This window comes from Spodoptera frugiperda, chromosome 15 (genome assembly GCF_023101765.2).
Source record: "Spodoptera frugiperda isolate SF20-4 chromosome 15, AGI-APGP_CSIRO_Sfru_2.0, whole genome shotgun sequence".
In the NCBI taxonomy this organism is placed as follows: Eukaryota; Metazoa; Arthropoda; class Insecta; order Lepidoptera; family Noctuidae; genus Spodoptera; species Spodoptera frugiperda.
Genome location: NC_064226.1, coordinates 9840121 through 9858005, shown reverse-complemented (window position 1 = coordinate 9858005; position 17885 = coordinate 9840121). Strand labels below are relative to the sequence as shown.

At 35.8% G+C, this 17885-nt stretch overlaps 3 protein-coding genes across 3 annotated transcripts; 2 read left to right on the top strand and 1 right to left on the bottom strand.

Moving 5' to 3' along the window:
* Nucleotides 1-2699: 2699 nt before the first annotated feature.
* LOC118278903 (outer dense fiber protein 3-like protein 2) lies at nt 2700-6150 on the bottom strand. The gene is made up of 5 exons (XM_035598313.2): nt 5908-6150; nt 4848-4976; nt 4493-4709; nt 3405-3600; nt 2700-2946 (listed from the first exon to the last, which is right to left on the bottom strand). Exons 1-5 carry the CDS (start codon nt 6038-6040, stop codon nt 2824-2826), a joined length of 798 nt encoding a protein of 265 aa, XP_035454206.1. The 5' UTR covers nt 6041-6150; the 3' UTR covers nt 2700-2823.
* A 4508-nt stretch (nt 6151-10658) lies between these two features.
* LOC118278912 (ATP synthase-coupling factor 6, mitochondrial-like) lies at nt 10659-11126 on the top strand. The gene has a single exon (XM_035598325.2). It carries the CDS (start codon nt 10709-10711, stop codon nt 11057-11059), a length of 351 nt encoding a protein of 116 aa, XP_035454218.2. The 5' UTR covers nt 10659-10708; the 3' UTR covers nt 11060-11126.
* Nucleotides 11127-13839: 2713 nt separating this feature from the next.
* On the top strand, nt 13840-17835 carry LOC118270650 (uncharacterized). Its single transcript, XM_050698779.1, has 10 exons — nt 13840-14145; nt 14319-14488; nt 14560-14720; nt 14970-15370; nt 15553-15776; nt 15903-16005; nt 16081-16208; nt 16576-16866; nt 16966-17259; nt 17332-17835. Exons 1-10 carry the CDS (start codon nt 14085-14087, stop codon nt 17833-17835), a joined length of 2337 nt encoding a protein of 778 aa, XP_050554736.1. The 5' UTR covers nt 13840-14084.
* The last annotated feature ends 50 nt before the right edge of the window (nt 17836-17885 follow it).

Below are 17885 nucleotides of genomic sequence, written 5' to 3'. Positions count from 1 at the left end.
TGTAGCCCATACTTCTAGGTAAGGCATGGAGAGAATAAAAGGTATGAAATTCATAGATCTCCCGTCAACATTATCAGAAAATTAAACCATTTACTTGAGTATATTTGCTCATATTTTTAATTGTTAGAATCAGTCAGACTGTTGTAGTTAACTCTAGAATAATTTGCAGCTTGAGGGAGTATCCGTGGAAACCACTAAGCGATGTTGTAGCGTGTGGTCTGCGGTAATGCTGTGTGTAGAATAGTCTATCGACGTCAATATTCCACGACTAGTTATCGACTACAATAGCTATTGCATAACGAACTTCAACCACACACCAGCTCTGAACAAACATCTTGTCGTTAAGACAATGTTCGATAGAAACTATCACTCGTTATTGAAATATTGGTTAGAATACATTGTTCAGTTACTAGGTTATTAGATACTAGTGAGTGCTAGAACACTGTTTGAATTTGATATAGTCATCTCAATATTATAATCCATTTTGAAATATAGGAGATCAATACGAAGAGTCGAGAGTCATGGATATTTACAGAAATTATGTTAATATGTAGAGGAATTCGTCGTTTTCATCATTTTCCCAGTGCAATATTAGGTCGATTACAGAAGAAAATAACAAATGATCATCAAAGGACTACTCAGAGTCCATTAGTGTTGACACTCAGCCCAGTATTCAGACTTCGACCTAGTTGAGATAAGGCCAAGAGAAAGAAGAGAGATACCATCGATCTAAAAAAAGCTTAAGACGATCAATTTGATCTTTAAGTTCGGGTACAGTGATTAATGTCTGTTACGACGCTCAAACGTAGGAAAACACGGCGAGGGCTTCATTAAAAAAGGATTTGTTATTAGAAACTGATCCGTCGCTATCCGAGATATAATAAACACGCCGTATTTTAAGATTAATATTAAAATGAGAAAAACCGTGAGACTTTAATCCTTACAGTAGTAGGGATAAGGATTTAATTTGTTACGTCGATGTTTTTTCATAAGTAATATTAAAAGCAATATCTGCTTTTATTTGACTGTTGGCGCACTTATTATTCAGGCACTATTAGTCAATTTAATTAATATTGATATTCACATAGAAACAGTAGTTAATAGTTAACTTACAAAATTAGTTATGTGAGGTTGATACTCGTATTGTTTTGTAAAGGTATTTCATTGCAACATTTTTGACGACGCTGTGGATTTTTTAAAACTGTCTATTCCTAAGTATGTTGTTTTTTTTTTGAGAAGAAATATCTTCTAATGTTTTCGCCCGCTTTGGGTGAGTCGACAGAGAAAGTTTGAGAATTTAACTGATTAAAAACCACCCCGTTTCTACTCCTGCCCTGAGTTGGAACCCCGGTAACTCGTTAGGTTGTCCGCAGCGCCGGTGCTTGTCCCTAACCTACCTATGATCTAATTCATAACTGAAACATTAAATATTCTTTCTGAATATAACTCATAAAATCATAAAATCAAAATCAACAAGAAACGGATACTTAAAATGAACCTAGCGCAAGTCTATCAATAATTTCACGGGTGGCTTGCAATCGACGGCAGGCAGAGTACACACACTATCACGACACGGTGGCGGTGATTATGCACTCAGGCGCCGGCGCCGCCGCCCCAGCTCAATTTAACGCCATTTGCTGGGTGAGCCGCGACGCGACGACCTTAACTGGCAATTAATAGCGCCTATTTACCACCCACTAACGATGTTACAAAAATATAATAAAATTATCTTCAATTTGTCAACAGATTTCTGAATGTTTACGCAATTTTGGAGAAACGATACCGTCATTACAAGTTCTTACGATTTCCTTATTTCTCCACATTACCGGGTTCGTAATTCAATAATAGCGTAGTCATTGAATTTCAATAAATCTTAAGTGATATTTGAGTTCGACAGTCACACAGGGAACGGGTGAAAGGCATCACTTGGCCAACGTAAACCTAATCATTGAAAACTAACAGTATGCGAGGAAGCATCGGCCATTTCCAGTCGAGATATATGTTTGACTTGCTACGTTTGTATTCCCTCTGTTTGTGATTGAGACTCCCGACGTCGAATAATCTGTCTTGATTTTATAGGAATATGTTCGCTTACACACGCTCCTTCTTCGTGAAATGTTTTCCTTGTTGGAAAATTTAATATTAAACTTTTCAATAGTTTGCTTATATCAGTTCTTGGGTCTCCTATTTTGTTTGAGCACTGTATGACTCAATGTTGGATTCATTTAGGATTTCAATTATAAGACGCACATGTAAGTAACGTTTATTTTAATAATTATTCTTAATGAAATTTTATATTTTTTATATATTTGAAGCAACTATTCACAAGCTTCACGAGTACAGAATAGATTTTAAAGCCACAACAATAAGTGAGTGTGCGGTAAAAACTGGTGAAGTTTCAAGTGGCTGCACACTGCACAACATGGAGTGTAGTGACGTCACGGGTCCGGCAAACGTTGCATACAAATCAGCGCAGTGGCCGACTTTCATTGAAACTTTGCAAAATTAACTTTGATCGCGTTTTAATACCGCTGTTTGCGTGGTAAAGTATTAAATCTCAATTTATATCCGGCCCGTCTTTATCCAACTAGTTTATGCATTCGTTTTAAAGTTTCCCCATTAAGTTATAGTTACTCTTACGGAATATTTTTTAAAAATCATCCTGTTGAGATTTTTACTGCAAGCAGAAAAAGGCTATCTACCGAATATTAAATTTTATTACATTTTGTAAACATTGTAAATCATAAAATAAATAAAATCATTACCTACGGGATTAAAATTCGAGTTAATCACATTTGTAGTAATGTGTATCTTTGATCGTATTCAGTATTGACGGATCCGCGTTTCGATGTCGGAAGGCTTCATGCTGACTGCTCGTTTGCCCAAGTAGGGACTGTGTCGGATGCCGAAGCTTGGAGCCGGTACTGAAGGCTTGCTTATCAAGAACTGTAAACAAGTAATGGAATAATATTGAGTTGAGAAACACAGGTTTTATAGAATGCCTATTTGATTATGTCTCGTTTGATGGCAATCAATCGTTACTACAAATACGTGAATAATGCTTAAGAAATAAACTTTCTGTGCTTCTTTCTTTTAAGCCTTAGACTATCCTTTAGACTATACAGTAAAAATTTTAAATAGGGTATTAGTCAAAATAAGCATCGGAGCCAGTGTTGGTTTTACACCAAGATACATTTTTTTTTTTTTTTTTTTATGTAATAGGAGGCAAACGAGCAAACGAGTCACCTGATGGTAAGCGATCAGCGCCGCCCATGGACACCCGCAACACCAGAGGAGTCACAGGTGCGTTGCCGGATTTTCAAAGGACATTTTTTTCAAATGACATATATCGACCATATCGCCTTAAAAATGAGGTATTATTTTCAAAATCAATAATTCCATACCTTCTTTTCGCAGTAAGCGTTAGGCGCAGGAGTATATGTTTCTGTGCTTCGCACCGGTTTGTACCGAGGCCCGAAGGAGAAGGCAGGTTTACTCCTTCTCACATAATCGTGATTAGGGTTGTGTTGGCCTGGACCGGGCGTCTTACTCGTGTAGTATATATCGGTTCTGTATCGGAAGCTGAATGCTGGTGGTTTTCTGGATAAAAGACAAATGGACAATGTTGTTAATAGTTATTACGAAAAATATATGAAGAAGCTGTAGGGCTACTCTCGAATGCAGTTTCGTTTAATCTTCGACGTTTTATTTTTAATTTCAAATCAAATCCTATTTATTTATCATCATTTCATTCGTTCATTATTTACGAAAGTTCACAATAAATGGAATTGTTGTACGAAATTTGCGAATTTGCGGATGTAACTTTGTTTTTCGTTGAATTGGAGTAGGCCTTCTGGTCTTTTCACTTGTCTCATCCAAACACCTTATCAGCAATTAAACAGCAATTCAAAATAGCAGTCAGTGTAACATCAACTATTAAGCGGATTTGACCGTAGCTACGTAATTTCGTGCGCTTAGTAGCAAGAACAACAGATTCATAATTAAGTCGGAATAGCCACAATATAGGGGCTCCGAGAGCACGGTACAAATATGCGCTACGCTTTAAATCTGAAGATTAAACCGAAATGCTTCTGTATTTTGAAATAACTTAATTAGCAGGCAAAACTGCAGTGTTCTGTGTATTAAGAGGTGTTATGTTGTGTATCTTTCTCAGGTTATGCTATACTAGCTTTTGACCGCGACATTGTATGCGCTTTTTGTCCCGTTCCTGTAGGATTTTCTTAACAAATTTTTAGCCAAATTGATTGAGTGAACAGGGATGGTTTCAGCTTTCGAGCCGCAAAAAAAGCTTAGCTTTTTAGGGGGGGAGGGGGGGATTCATCCAGTGTTTTTTCTCTTGTATTGGTTGAGGCGACAGGGAGTGCCAAACTCTTACTGATTAAAAAGCACCCCGTTTCTACTCCTGCTTTTTAAGCCGGAGCTCCAATAATAATTATCAGATGGAAATCAATATTATTTTTTAATTACTTACGGTTTGGGTATAGGAGGACAGTACATATTGGGTGGTGGGGTCCAGGTATCCAACGACCGGTATGGAGCTTTGGCTGCAAGCCGCATGCTGTACGCTGGTGGGCGCTTAACCTGCACGTAAAACTTGGGCTCGTGAGCACCAGGCCCTGGTCTCCTCAGCTTATCCGTTCCCAGCTCCGTTTTATACATCATTAAACCTCCTGGGATTCTATGAGGCCCTGGTATATAAAATAATTAGAGTTAATTTTAAATGATTGCTTTTCAGCGGTAGGTTGTCATATATATCGATATAAAATACATATTTAAGAATCATGTAAGTAATTCAATATTGATGATTGATATTTATACTTTTAAACCTTTTTTGCTGGTTCCGCTAATATCGACCAGCGGTGCATTGGGTAAAACTGCCGGAGGCCAATTAGGTCTTAGGACTTGACCGAACGAGTAAGCTGGTGGACGTCTTATATTGGAAAATCCCTTGCCAGCTGAAACAACCAACACATGAACATAAGGGTTTACTACTCACAAAGGTGTTTAGTAGCATGTTAAGTAGAAAGTTTTTCAATAGAAATTACAACATTTTTTTACCAAATGCATACTATTATTATTATTTATATTTACTGTAAATAACTTGTTTCACTTTTCAAAACACCATGTGATATTAAATGTTGAAAGCGATCGAAAAAGTAATTTATAATTTGCCTGGGGACGCAACTCAGGGCCTTGAACGCACTCGCATTTGCGACCATTAGACTAAAGGAAGTGTTTCCTTTTAAGGTACTTAAATACGAGTATTATCAAGAGGCTCAATCGTGGCTCAGTTAAGTCGATTAATATTTCTATTAGATCACTTAGCAACAGAATCTGTTTCTGGAAGTTGACATCAAAGGCGAATAATGAGAGAAATTGATAAGATTTATTATTGTTAGCAAACTTTTCAAATTTATCTAGGTTTCTGGTATTTTCAACTCGGGATTGAGTGGGATGTTTAGCGTCAATGAACTTGTCGTAGAGAGCACTGGCCAATCAACTTTGTTACACGATTAATATTGTAATTATAAACTTTATCAAGAAATTTGGGAAAGTGCGAAAATTTATTAGATTTTTTTTGTATTAATTTTTTTCGCCTTGTTGGTTGAGGGAAGTGGGCGAACGTACATTATTCAGAAATAGTGCAGCTTGCGTTAGATTAGCTTACCACCATATCTTCGCTTCGTTGGTTATTCAGTTACCATAACCCATGCAGTACAGAGTTGGGATCCGTGTCCGGTATATAGCCTTACCACAAACCACTGAGGGTCAAACATGGGCCTAATAACTGGTGGAAACCGAGTGTATTAATATACCTCCGCCCCACAATTTGGGTATAAACAATGGTCGGTATATTGTATGTGTGTATGGAAATTATGGCCTTACCGTTTAAATTTGGAGGCTCATAATGGCACGGCCCGGGTGTGACTAGTTCCTGCAGTATCGGTAAGGTACGTATCGTAGGCTTAGCTGGCACCTGCTTCACTATCCTACTTCTACATCCATAGCCGAACGGCATGGTAATGTTTGTAATATCAAAAATTAAGTTTGAAAGCACTAATTAAATAATAATGACGAAATAGCGAATAGTATGTGACATGACAATGTGTAGAATAATATCGATTTGAGTGACGAAGTGACTCAAACATTTTGTATTTGTCATCGGCCAGTGGTATAAACGAAGCTATAGAAAGGAGATCCGAAATCATCCCGTCGGATGAACAGAATAAAGCCAGCGATAACATTTGAAGATAAAAACGGCACGAACGCAGGAATCAGGAGGGCAAATAAAAACTCAGTGGAATTTCCACGGTCCAGGAAATTGAGCTGCACCGGATATCGTCGCACCGGAGCGACGTGCGACGGAGGAATGGCTTCCGGCCGAGGTGGGCCTCCTTCATTATACCTCCATTCTCTCCCACATTTCAATTCTGCAAACAAGACTTCGACTTTAAGATTTTTAATTTCATATTGAAGAACTACTTACCAATAATGGAGCTCTTTGTCAATATTATTTTAATCCGTACAAAAACTAATGCTAAATCCGAATAAAAGTTAGTCAGTAGTCGCAGACGGACATATTGCCTCTCGAATACTTTTTCATGTAGAAATATTCGAGTTTCGTAATCAGAGACTATGATAGGTTTCGGTTTGTTTAGCTAGCTCGCGTTTTATATAAAACCATTGATGTGCAAAATTAGAATGACCCCGTTCGTTAAAAAATGTTGAAAGGTTTTCAGATGGGATGGTTATACAGAATCCTTCATTACATTTTAAGACGGGGTTTTGAGAACCGTCCCCTCTTCATTAGACAATTAATTGATTTTCTTGAGTAACACGGGAAAACTGTCCATCATTTATAATATTTGGAAGGTATGCTTGTATGTATTTATTTTGTTTTTAAAAATCAAATTATTTTCATATTTGCTTATCAGATCGCGTATAATACGCGTAATCATATCCCCGCATGTAATCAACAAGGACGCAGCGACATCATAACTTGATGTCGAATAATCAATGTAACGTAATATACCGTGTCTCGGTCCTCTCATAATTTATTCGTGTAAGTAATGGAAAATTAAAAACGAAAACGGGCCAATATGGCGGGTCGTGTGGCATTCATTATTCAAGCCATATTGCTGGGACATGCGGATCGCGGGTTTTATAGATCCAGCAATGAAAGCGCCGAGCTCTCACGGGCTACATGTACCCGCCGTACTCACGGTTATGGTACACGGTCCAAAGTATTCGTAACTGAGATAACGCGTGTGGCTGCCTGAATTTCAGAGAATCTTAACAAAAGTTTATACATGTTTCCAGGTAGGTTTCCAGTATCTAAAGCAAATACAGAACATTTTTCAAAACAAAAGTTTCCACGGAAAACCTCTTAATGTAATACACATGTATGAGCAAGCATCAAATAGATTTAGTAACAAGAAATTGGACTCTTCACGTTACACAGCCAGTGGGAGTGTAAGGGTGTGTTCGTACTGACGGACTATTACACCGGCGAAACAAAATACTTCATTTATTCAGGTCGGCGAAAATTCTCCCCGAAGATTAAATCCGAAGCAGACTGTAATTTATAACAATTTAAATTTGTTTTCTTTCTGTGAGGCACCATGGGACTGCAAGGATTTAAGTAATTAGTTAAATGAGTAAATTAATAAGTCGGGCCCCGTTCAGCAGGTTGTAACAACTTCTTTGAAAATTACGTAGGCAGGTAATAAAGAGAGTTCCCCTGTGTCACAGAACAAACTTGTGAGTGTGGAATCGCTCTTGTTAGGGAATCTCGCGCTTCGTTGCCTTCCGCGCAATTTGCGGTTCACTAAACTTTATTACATCTTTTGTTTTAGGAGGAGCGCACTACTAGTCAGCGCGAGACTGAGAAGGAATACAGAAATGACCTCCTGTATACACTCTAATTTGTGGAGCAGCGTGCATTCGAAATTCTTTGTTTAACGTTTCAAGACAATCACAAGAAAAACAATGAGGTACGGTGGAGTTAAAAATCAATAGAAAAGGTCGGCTCAATGCCGCTCGGCTTAAGCTCTCTGAAAAAAGTTGCCAGTTGGAATTGACTTTCCCTGTTCAGGGCCCGAAGTTACAGTATGCTTCAGTTGCTCGTAATACGGCTGACCCATTTCGCCATCATTGTTGTATAGGCGTGTAGTTTTTAATATTCAACGGCGTCATTTATAATTGCTGAGATAATTTTACGTAAAAAATATTTAATTTTAAATTAAAATTTTAAGTAAGCTAGTCGAGTAGCCGTATTTTTACTTTCACATTAATTAACGTGTTCTTCAAAATTATAAAACTTTTGAATTTTTATAAGTAAGGTTGACTTACTATCTGTCTATTTATTATTATTTATTTTTGAATGTTTACAACGTATTTTGCTTGTTGGTATAGTTTTATCGAATTATTGTTACTTTAGCAGCTGAAATTGATTATTGTATTACTTTATTGTATTTAGTACTTTTGCTATCGTAGAAAGCTATTTGCGGAATAAATAAACGGCTTATATTTGGCGTCGGGGTATTTGATTACGTAGCAGTGTGCGTACGGTCCGTAGCGAAGCAATTTTTGGGGATCTTCGCCGCAGGAAACAATCCGCTCCACTGAATAATTAAATGTATCCCGAATTACTTTTCTTTTATTGTTAGTAGATCATCTTTCAGAACGATGTTTAGAAGTTCTTGCTGTATTTTGTAAATATTAAGAACGTAAATTTTTTTTAAGATGAAGGTATTCTATATAAAAATACAAATAAAAATATACTACTTTACTTTATAATGCAAAGGTATTCTAGGATGGTACTCTCAAAACAAAAGCTTTTAAGGTCATCTTAACAAAGGCGTGATTAGGTATCAGGACCCGCCGTTGAGGCTCTGACAAAATTAATGTCGAATGTCAGAAAGCCTTTGAGTACTATTACTCATAGAGATTATAAAATTATTCGCTCTGACAGCCACTAAATTATTTACAACTACAACAATACATTTGTAGCCTTCATAGAATTTTGTCTGGAGTTTGTGCCTACAGGCTGGTTAAGAGGACGGGGCAGTCTTAATAAATTATTACTTTTAGTATTTGTAAGGGATATAGTGATCATTTGTCTGAGTTTATAAAGATTGGCTTTCTCTTATACGAGAACAATACGATAGATACAGTATGTACTCGAAAACGACTCGAATACCATTGACCTCTATAAAGCCTTTCGAGAAGGAAAATCATCAGTGTAACGTCTCTTTGAATATATCCACAAAAGCAAGGCAGTGTAGGCTATGTCGGCTCTGTGAAGGCTTTGTCAGACATGTGCAGTTAATTCACGTAATTAGCGCGCCCGTATTAGATCATAAGCCTTTCATATTTTCAACGAGTAATATTACGACCGGTCAGCTCATCTGTCTTCATATTTCCATTATGTAGTTTAATTAACCACATCTAGGTTCCTTTTGTGTAGGTTTTAGGTACAGTTTTGAGAGCTATAGTCTTTGTTCCAGTTTTAAAGCTCGCACTTATTCACGTTTTTTTGTTGCATACAAAATAGAAGACCCAAAATTGCGGTAAAGAGGTTTTTTATTTGTTACAATTAATTGAATTGAATTTACTCTGTGTGATGTTTTTATTGTTATGTCTGTAGTTTAAATGATCGTTATTATGAAGTATTCAAATGCAGACTCTTGGTTTGTTTTCAACCATTTCTAATAAATAAGGTAATGTAGGTATGTGTTTGTTTCGATGATAAATTAATATGCAACTTCATAGTACTAGTGAAATTAATTTGAAACGACACCAAATTACTCATTCTTAAGAGATATTACGAGTATAAGATATATTTCAGTACTCAGTACTTTTTTAATAGCGCGCAGATGTAAAAGTATAATGCTCATCTAAATTATCTTCGCTTCAGAGAATCTTCAATATGGAACGTAATCATTTTCTAAATAAAATGAACGAATACTTATCAAGTTTCAATTACCAAAAAATATATTATTTAGAAAAAGACATTATATGCCTTACATATGTATGTATATTCATATAATTAAATCCCTTAAGATATAGGCTACACATAACAGTACTGTTCCTTACGTTATAAGTGACGTGACGAGTAAATTGTGACGTTACATGATATTACAGATCAAAATATACTAGGTAAATTATTAATTAACCGGACGGATAGTAAAATAATAATTAGGGAAACTACATAATTATGGATATAAAGTATGCACACAATGTAGTACTTTTTCTGCTTGAAATAATTATTATATATTACTTAATTATACTGAAATACATGTAAAACCGGAAACACTATTCAAACTATACGCCACTCAACGTCACGCAACTCGAAATGCGAGTAATGCGCAATGAAGTATGACAGAATTATACCAATCACATCATATCAGCTTACAAAGTTACCAACATGCACGATACGAACAGTCGGGTCACATTTCACAAATGCGTTTACATCTTTAAACTTGTCAGCCAACAAAAAACCTCAAATGTATTATAATTTTTACTAAAAAATTCAGTAAAAGAAACCTCTTTTAAATACGACCAAAAACAAGCGCACTGACCTTTTAATGCCACGTTTAATCGCTTATCTGTGGTGTCTTAGCTGTCAGCTGTGATTAAATTTGTTTTATGGAAAGGTCACACAAACAGTGTGGAACACAGAAAAATGCCAATTTCTAAATTTTTAAGAGAAAAATTATTATCGTTAGTGTCTTCAGTTGTTGTTAGAAACAAGGGCACAGCTACTGATCCAGTCCAGAAACTATTTGTGGACAAAATACGAGAGTATGCACAAAGGTCCACTGGTGGCAAATTGGTAGATCCTAGTCCGTCTATTTTGAAGGAAATGCAGAAGGAACTTGAGAAGATGGAGAAGCAATTTGGGGGTGGTCCCGGTGTGGACATGACCACTTTCCCAACTTTCCAATTTGATCAGGTGAAGATAGATCCTATTGATGAAGCGACGCCTGACAAAAGAATAGCTAAGAAAAAGAAAGGCGGAAAGGGAAAAAAGTGAACTGCTATAAAGTTTTTGTAAATAAGATTTTTAATTTACAACATCAAATATAAATGTTATCAGATGTCCTGAATATTTGCATTCGATTTCCAGTGCTATAAGTAGGTAATAATAAGAATCAGTAAGTATATAAGTTGAGAGTGGTTCGCCATGTATTACATAATAACCCTTGGCATTTAAAGTTTGATGGAACTTTTCATATCTCCTTGTATCATAATAATATATCTTGGCAGAAAATTGCGGGAATATTTTGGGACAGTTGATGGATAAGATCCCGACGCATAATTTTTCTTCCAAATATCATATAAAGCAACATAACAAAAACTTACCAGCAGATATTGCTCATATATTGATGTTATGAACAATAACGTACCCTAATTTAGTTGAGAGCCTCAAAGTTGGGCGAGTAGCGGAGCGTGGAATTCCTTACAAGAGGTTCCAACACTCGAGTAATATAAGTTTATCCAGTGACACGGAGGTATCTTTATTACCTGCCTACGTAAGTACCTGCGTAACTTTGGAAGAAGACATAAAATTTACAGTCTCGCAGAATATTTGGAGTTTTTAATCCAGTGGAGTAATTCCGCGGAATGAACTCGTTTGTGACTGGTACAGCTTATGGGACTGTCGATTGTGATGTTGGAAGCTGTGGGACGATGGAATGGCAAGTTAGGGTGGTCTATACATTTTCTTTCTCTGCAATAGAGTAAGAAGACTATGGTTTTTGTTGGTTTAACTTAGTTTAAAACAAAATGGTTGATTGTTTAGAAAACAATTTATAAACGGAGTATAAATGCAATAGATTGAATTCATGTACGATTTAACAAATTCATTAATTAGAAATCTACATACATTAACGTAGTTACTCCACCTTTATGCTAATAACTTTCGAAGCATAAAAATAAAGCAAAAGAAAATTCTCTAATAGAGGTAGTGTGCCTTATAATTCGAACAAATGTTTATTAGGTAACAGTACATGTAGCTAAGCAATTACGGTAAGTGAACGGAAAAACACAACGGCTAGTAATTAGTAGAGCCTTGCGATTTCTTCTACTCCGTGCAAATTGAATACCGTTGCGTATCCCGACCGGCTGTGATTGGAATACAAAGTATCCGGGATATTGAACTGATGTGCAATGTTATTAACTCATTTTTACAATAGCAACATTGTAATAAACATTAACTTAGGATTTATGATACATTCGTTATGTTCATGTTCTTGCGAATGTAATGTGTTATGTAAGTTGTGTTATGGTCTGTTTCGAATTAGATTTAAATTACGAGGGTTCGTAGATTATGTTGATAATTGATGTGTGATTTTTTTTTATTTTGTTATTAACTGCATTTAGTATAGGTTAGTGTATGTAGTTTCTATAGGTCTTGTAGGTTGTGTAAGTATCAAGGTTCTACATAATTGTAAAAGTGACTTCAAAATGTCTTATTTCATTTGTACAAAAATATTCACGTGTTATTTTTCATATCTAACTTTTACCATTCATAGGTTTTAGCTTACTAAATTGTAATAACGGATCTATCATAGATACAAAAATACCTATTAAAATACCATTCTAAGAACGAAATCAAACGCAAAATCTGCTTAGGTACCTTTGGCTATTGAAACTGGAATGAAATAAAAAACGTTACCTATTTATTTCTGGTCACGTCCACAACACGATTCAACAATCATGATAAGTTTTCCAGCCAGTTAAGCGAACCACGTTGTTTATTAAGGAACAAGAATCCTCAGCCACGTAGCTCCCTGAAGATCGAAGGTATTAACAATAGACCGGCACATCATCTAATTAATTACGTGCACAGACTCGAGACTTACTTTCTCACGTACTTTTATAACTTACTAGCCTTTACCCATGAACTCGTACGTGCATAAAAATGCAATTTTTCCCAATTATTCTGCTAGTTTGTGGAATTATTCACTTAATGTTCCCCCACTCAACTTATGGAACCTCAGCTTACTATAATCAAGAGTTTTAGTTGTGTGTTGTACACTTGGGATGATGACGGGATATGTAAGTTAAAAACCCATTTAGTTCGTCAGTTAGGTAATAAAAAATTTCAGACACGTATTTTTTTTTTTTTGTTTAGGAGGGAGAACTAGTTATTTCATTTCTAAGCACCTACAAAACGTTGAACGTTATAATTCAATATCGATATATTTATAAAGCAAGAGAATTAAAACCACTAGACGGTCAATAAATAAAAATTGACATTTATGGCACTATACAATCTACCCCCACATTTCACAATTTATGTTGTAAAAGTTCCCTGTAATAGGTGGTGAGCCTATTGCCATATACCGGACATATTTCCAGACTCCGTGCTACCACTGAGAAATTTTCGAAAATCCGAAAAAAGCCCAGTAATACTTCGCCTGACCCGGGAATCGTACCCGAGACCCTTTTGCCCGGCAGTCGGACTTGCAACCACTCGGCCAACCAGGCGGTACGAGTCCCAGGTTACACCATATAAATCATTTTGCTACTTAAAATAGTGTACTAGATAGAATTCCAAACTTCTAGGTGTAACAGAGTTAAAAAATCGAAAATAACTTTTATACACATACCTAATAAGAATGCTCATTAAATAATTAAATAAAGATCATTAATCAAAATAATTTAACGTTAAGGTTGGAAGTACTATAATTATTATTGTAATTACTTAATAAATAGAATATTTATTGTTTCCTTGGCTTGTCGCGGACGTGTATACACAGGTATTGCAATAATTACACACGTCATGCTAGACATTCGATAAAAAATGGACATGGTTCACCACCCTTGTTGCATACAACTATCGACTGCACAATTAAAACAATAATAATTCTTGTTATCACGGCAATGCACTGACTAATTGCAGACAAAAATACGTTGCTTTTTATGTACGTAGTGTCTAATGTTTTTATTATATTATCAGTTACTTCTGAAGAGTCTAGTGCATTAGTTCTGTCTTAGCGATATAGAGCCTGAATATAGAATTTGGGTTTTAAGTGCAGACAGTTCTATTCAGAATGGATCTCGCAGTGACGAAAGATCGAGTGTTTTTCACAATAAATGGAAGAAAGTGTAGCGGTTAGTGTTTGAAAATTATAATTTTTGTGAAAAATTGTATTTGCGTTGAGTACCTAAATACAATTATTTCATCATTCAGTTATACAAGTTTGCGAATTTATATAGTGAAATCCAATACTTCAGATCTAGTGATTTATAGTTTTGCTTATGATAATACTTATTTTTTAATGCAGCGGGTGCCGAGTTCACAGTGGACTTGACCTTGAACCAGTACATTCGACAATATGGAGAGTTCCGCGGCACAAAGTACATGTGTAAGGAAGGTGGATGCGGCGCCTGTGTGGTCAACGTCAGAGCCCATGTGGCTGGCACCCAAGAATATTCCACGTTTTCCGTTAACTCTGTAAGAACTTTAATCACACATTAATACGGTTTATATTTGCTTAAACAGTTATATATTTTTTAAATTTTTAGTGCCTTGTTTCCATCATGTCTTGCGATGGTTGGGATATAACGACTGTAGAAGGTATTGGCAATAGAAAGATTGGCTACAACATCATTCAGAAACGACTCAACCATTTCTTTGGTTCCCAATGCGGTTACTGCAGTCCAGGCTTCGTGATGAGCATGTACAGGTAATTTTGGAAATAGATTTTGAATAAATAACAAATTCATCTTTAGTTTAGATTTACATTGAATTGAGTGCCAAATTTATATACGTTTGAGACGGAAAAATCCTATTAAAATACTAATTGCAATGTGTTTATCGTTGTAATACGCATTTTGAAGGTTTTAAGCATAGTTTTAACCGTGAGGGTAATAAAATCGGCTAATAAGTTCTTGGTGTTATTAAAAAAACCCTTCTTAATTTCCTAAACTTCCAGCCTCGCACAGGGCAGTGACCGCCACCTAACTGAAGCAGAAATAGAAAACGCTTTCGGTAGTAACCTTTGTAGGTGTACAGGCTATCGTCCCATTTTAGAAGCATTCAAATCTTTTGCCGTCCATCCAGACGCGAATATATTGAAGAAGATAAAAGATATTGAAGATATATCTGAACAAATATGCCCGAAATCCGGTAAAACGTGTGGAGGCACATGTGGGATAAATGAGGATTGGTGTTTAGTAAATATGAATAATACAAGTGTTTCGGATTTACCTAAGAAAATATGTCTCGCCGATGGTCGGTTGTGGTTCGCTGTTAGCGATATAAGATCAATATTTGCTGTTTTGGACGATGTTGGGCATGAATCCTATATGCTTGTCGCTGGTAACACCGCGAAAGGTAATTTAGAATTACTTTTATATGCATTATTAATTACTTTTAAAGAAAACAATTTACTTTTTTTATATGATGATACTTACTTTGAATATAGATCCATTTTAGGCAACTTTAGAAGAAGCACAAAATTTTACTCCTGATATTTTTTTTATGATCGTATATCGAGTTCCCTTAATACGTTGCAGGAGTCCGTCCAATATTATTTTACCCGAAGCTGTTGATAGACATAAGTGATGTTAAGGAATTGGCGACTCATTACATAGATGTGAACTTAGTACTTGGAGCTAACATGACCTTGACTGACACGATGCACTTATTCAAGGAGTTGGCTCAATCTAATGAAGATTTCTGGTACCTACATATATTGTATGAGCATTTGGATAAAGTGGCTCATATACCGGTTCGAAATGTAAGTATATTTTGGCAATTGATGAGTAAATAAAAAAGAATACACAAACTACTGAACCTAATTCGGTATTTTATGTGAACAGATGGTATTTTATGCCTCATCTATTTGATTCTGTTTTCATTCTAGATTGGGACTCTAGCTGGTAATTTGGCGTTGAAAAATTCGGATCCAAGTTTTCAATCAGACATTTTTCTTTTGTTGGACTGCGTCGGGGCTACTGTTACGTTAGGTAAAATTACAGCATTTTTGATTTTGTAACTTATAAACTTCAATAAAATACCTAACTTATACTTTTGTAATGTAGTGGACCGTGATATGAGACAGACAGAGATGAACATGCCTGAATTTCTGACGACAAATCTCAAAGGAAAAGTGATGACACAGATAAAGCTGCGTCCATTGTCACGCCATTATGAATTAGTGACTTATAAGGTAAAAAAAATATTTGTACCTAATATGTTTTATGTAAGCTAACCGTGACTCCGTTATATGACTGCCAGGCTAGGAGTATCTGGTCGGATTTCTGTGTGTAGAAATATTCTTATTTATTCGATACGTGTATCGGACATGAGGCTTAATGCTTAGTAGTCATGCTTGTATCCATAATTTTAGTAAACCAACATAACAGTACGCATATTGGAATAACTAACTATGTTTAAAAGGGAAATAAAAACATCTAACTATTGTTTTTTTAATAAACACCCAATCTAAGAAGATTTTTTTAATTCAGTACTTTTCTGAATAGCAAAAATGCGTATGAGACAAATAAAACTGACTAAACATGAACATTCACTTCTAGATTACGCCGAGGGAACAAAATGCTCAGGCAGACGTAAATTCTGGCTTTCTTTTGAAATTCAACTCTCATACACATCTCGTTGAAGAAGCGTCTATTGTGTACGGTAATATTAATCCATCATTCACCCACGCTTATGAGACGGAGAGGTTTTTAATTGGACGCAATATATTTAATAACAATGTCCTACAATCTGCTCTGCACATCTTGGAGCGAGAAATAGATCCCAGTATCCGACCACCGTATCCACCACCTTGTGTGCGGAAGAAAGTAGCTCTTGGACTTTTCTATAAGGTTTGTGAAAATGCTACATAAGGTTTTATATTAAATATAAAGTGAAGTGAATATACATAAAGATAAAATATTTTAATTTTTATATACTTGTTTCAACAGTGCATTATAAAACTATGCCCAAAAGACATACTGAACCCGAGATATAAGTCAGGAGCTACAACCCCCAGTGATGACAGGCCACCAGTTAGTCGTAGCTATCAAGAATATGACACGGATAAAAAAGACTATCCTATAACACAACCATTACTGAAGAAAGAAGGAATGATTCAATGTGCAGGCGAAGCAGAATATTGCGACGATATACCCACTATAAAAGATGAAGTTTTTGCATCTTTCGTACTGTCTACTGTGGCAAGAGGAGATATTGAAAGTATTGATAGTTCTGAAGTTATGGTAAGTAATATTTTATGAACATTATTTGCGGAAAATTTTCTTCTTATAATTTGTATAAAAACTGTCTTTCAGAAAGAAGACGGTGTATTGGCAGTATTAACATCTGTAGATATACCAGGTGTAAATAGTATACTTCGTGGTGATTTCCTACTAATGTTCGAAAATGAAGAACTTTTAGCTAGTACCAAAGTAAAGTTTTATAATCAACCAGTAGCCATCGTTGTTGCAACATCTCAAGAATTAGCTGATAAAATGGCACATGTAGTCAAAGTAAACTATAAGAATGTCCCAAAAAAGCCACTGATTTTTACTATTGAAGATGCAATACATGCACCTAAAGAGGAAAACAGACTTATTCCTTATCCGGGAATAGTACCAACAGATAGAGGAGCTAATGTCAGGAAGATTATAAAAGGACAATTTATTAGTCCGATGCAGTATCATCATATGATGGAGCTTCATACAACTATTACAATACCGGTAGATGAAGGTTACGACGTTATATCGTCAGCTCAGTACCTTGATATTACGCAAGCAGGAATCGCCCAACTTTTAAAGATTCCTGAGAGTTTGTAAGAAAACTTTTTGTTCTTCGTTAATAGCATTCTTTGAAAAAAGTTTAATGA

Bases quoted from the DNA above. Each gene is read 5' to 3' on its own strand.
- LOC118278903 (XM_035598313.2), bottom strand. From the start codon at position 6,040: ATGCCGTTCGGCTATGGATGTAGAAGTAGGATAGTGAAGCAGGTGCCA. The intron at 4,977-5,907 runs GTAAGGCCATAA...TGGTTGTTTCAG, and splicing joins TGAGCCTCCAAATTTAAACG to CTGGCAAGGGATTTTCCAAT. The intron at 3,601-4,492 runs GTAAGTAATTAA...TCTTTTATCCAG, and splicing joins TGTCCTCCTATACCCAAACC to AAAACCACCAGCATTCAGCT.
- LOC118278912 (XM_035598325.2), top strand. From the start codon at position 10,709: ATGCCAATTTCTAAATTTTTAAGAGAAAAATTATTATCGTTAGTGTCT.
- LOC118270650 (XM_050698779.1), top strand. From the start codon at position 14,085: ATGGATCTCGCAGTGACGAAAGATCGAGTGTTTTTCACAATAAATGGA. The intron at 15,777-15,902 runs GTAAGTATATTT...TTTTCATTCTAG, and splicing joins CTCATATACCGGTTCGAAAT to ATTGGGACTCTAGCTGGTAA. The intron at 16,209-16,575 runs GTAAAAAAAATA...ATTCACTTCTAG, and splicing joins ATGAATTAGTGACTTATAAG to ATTACGCCGAGGGAACAAAA.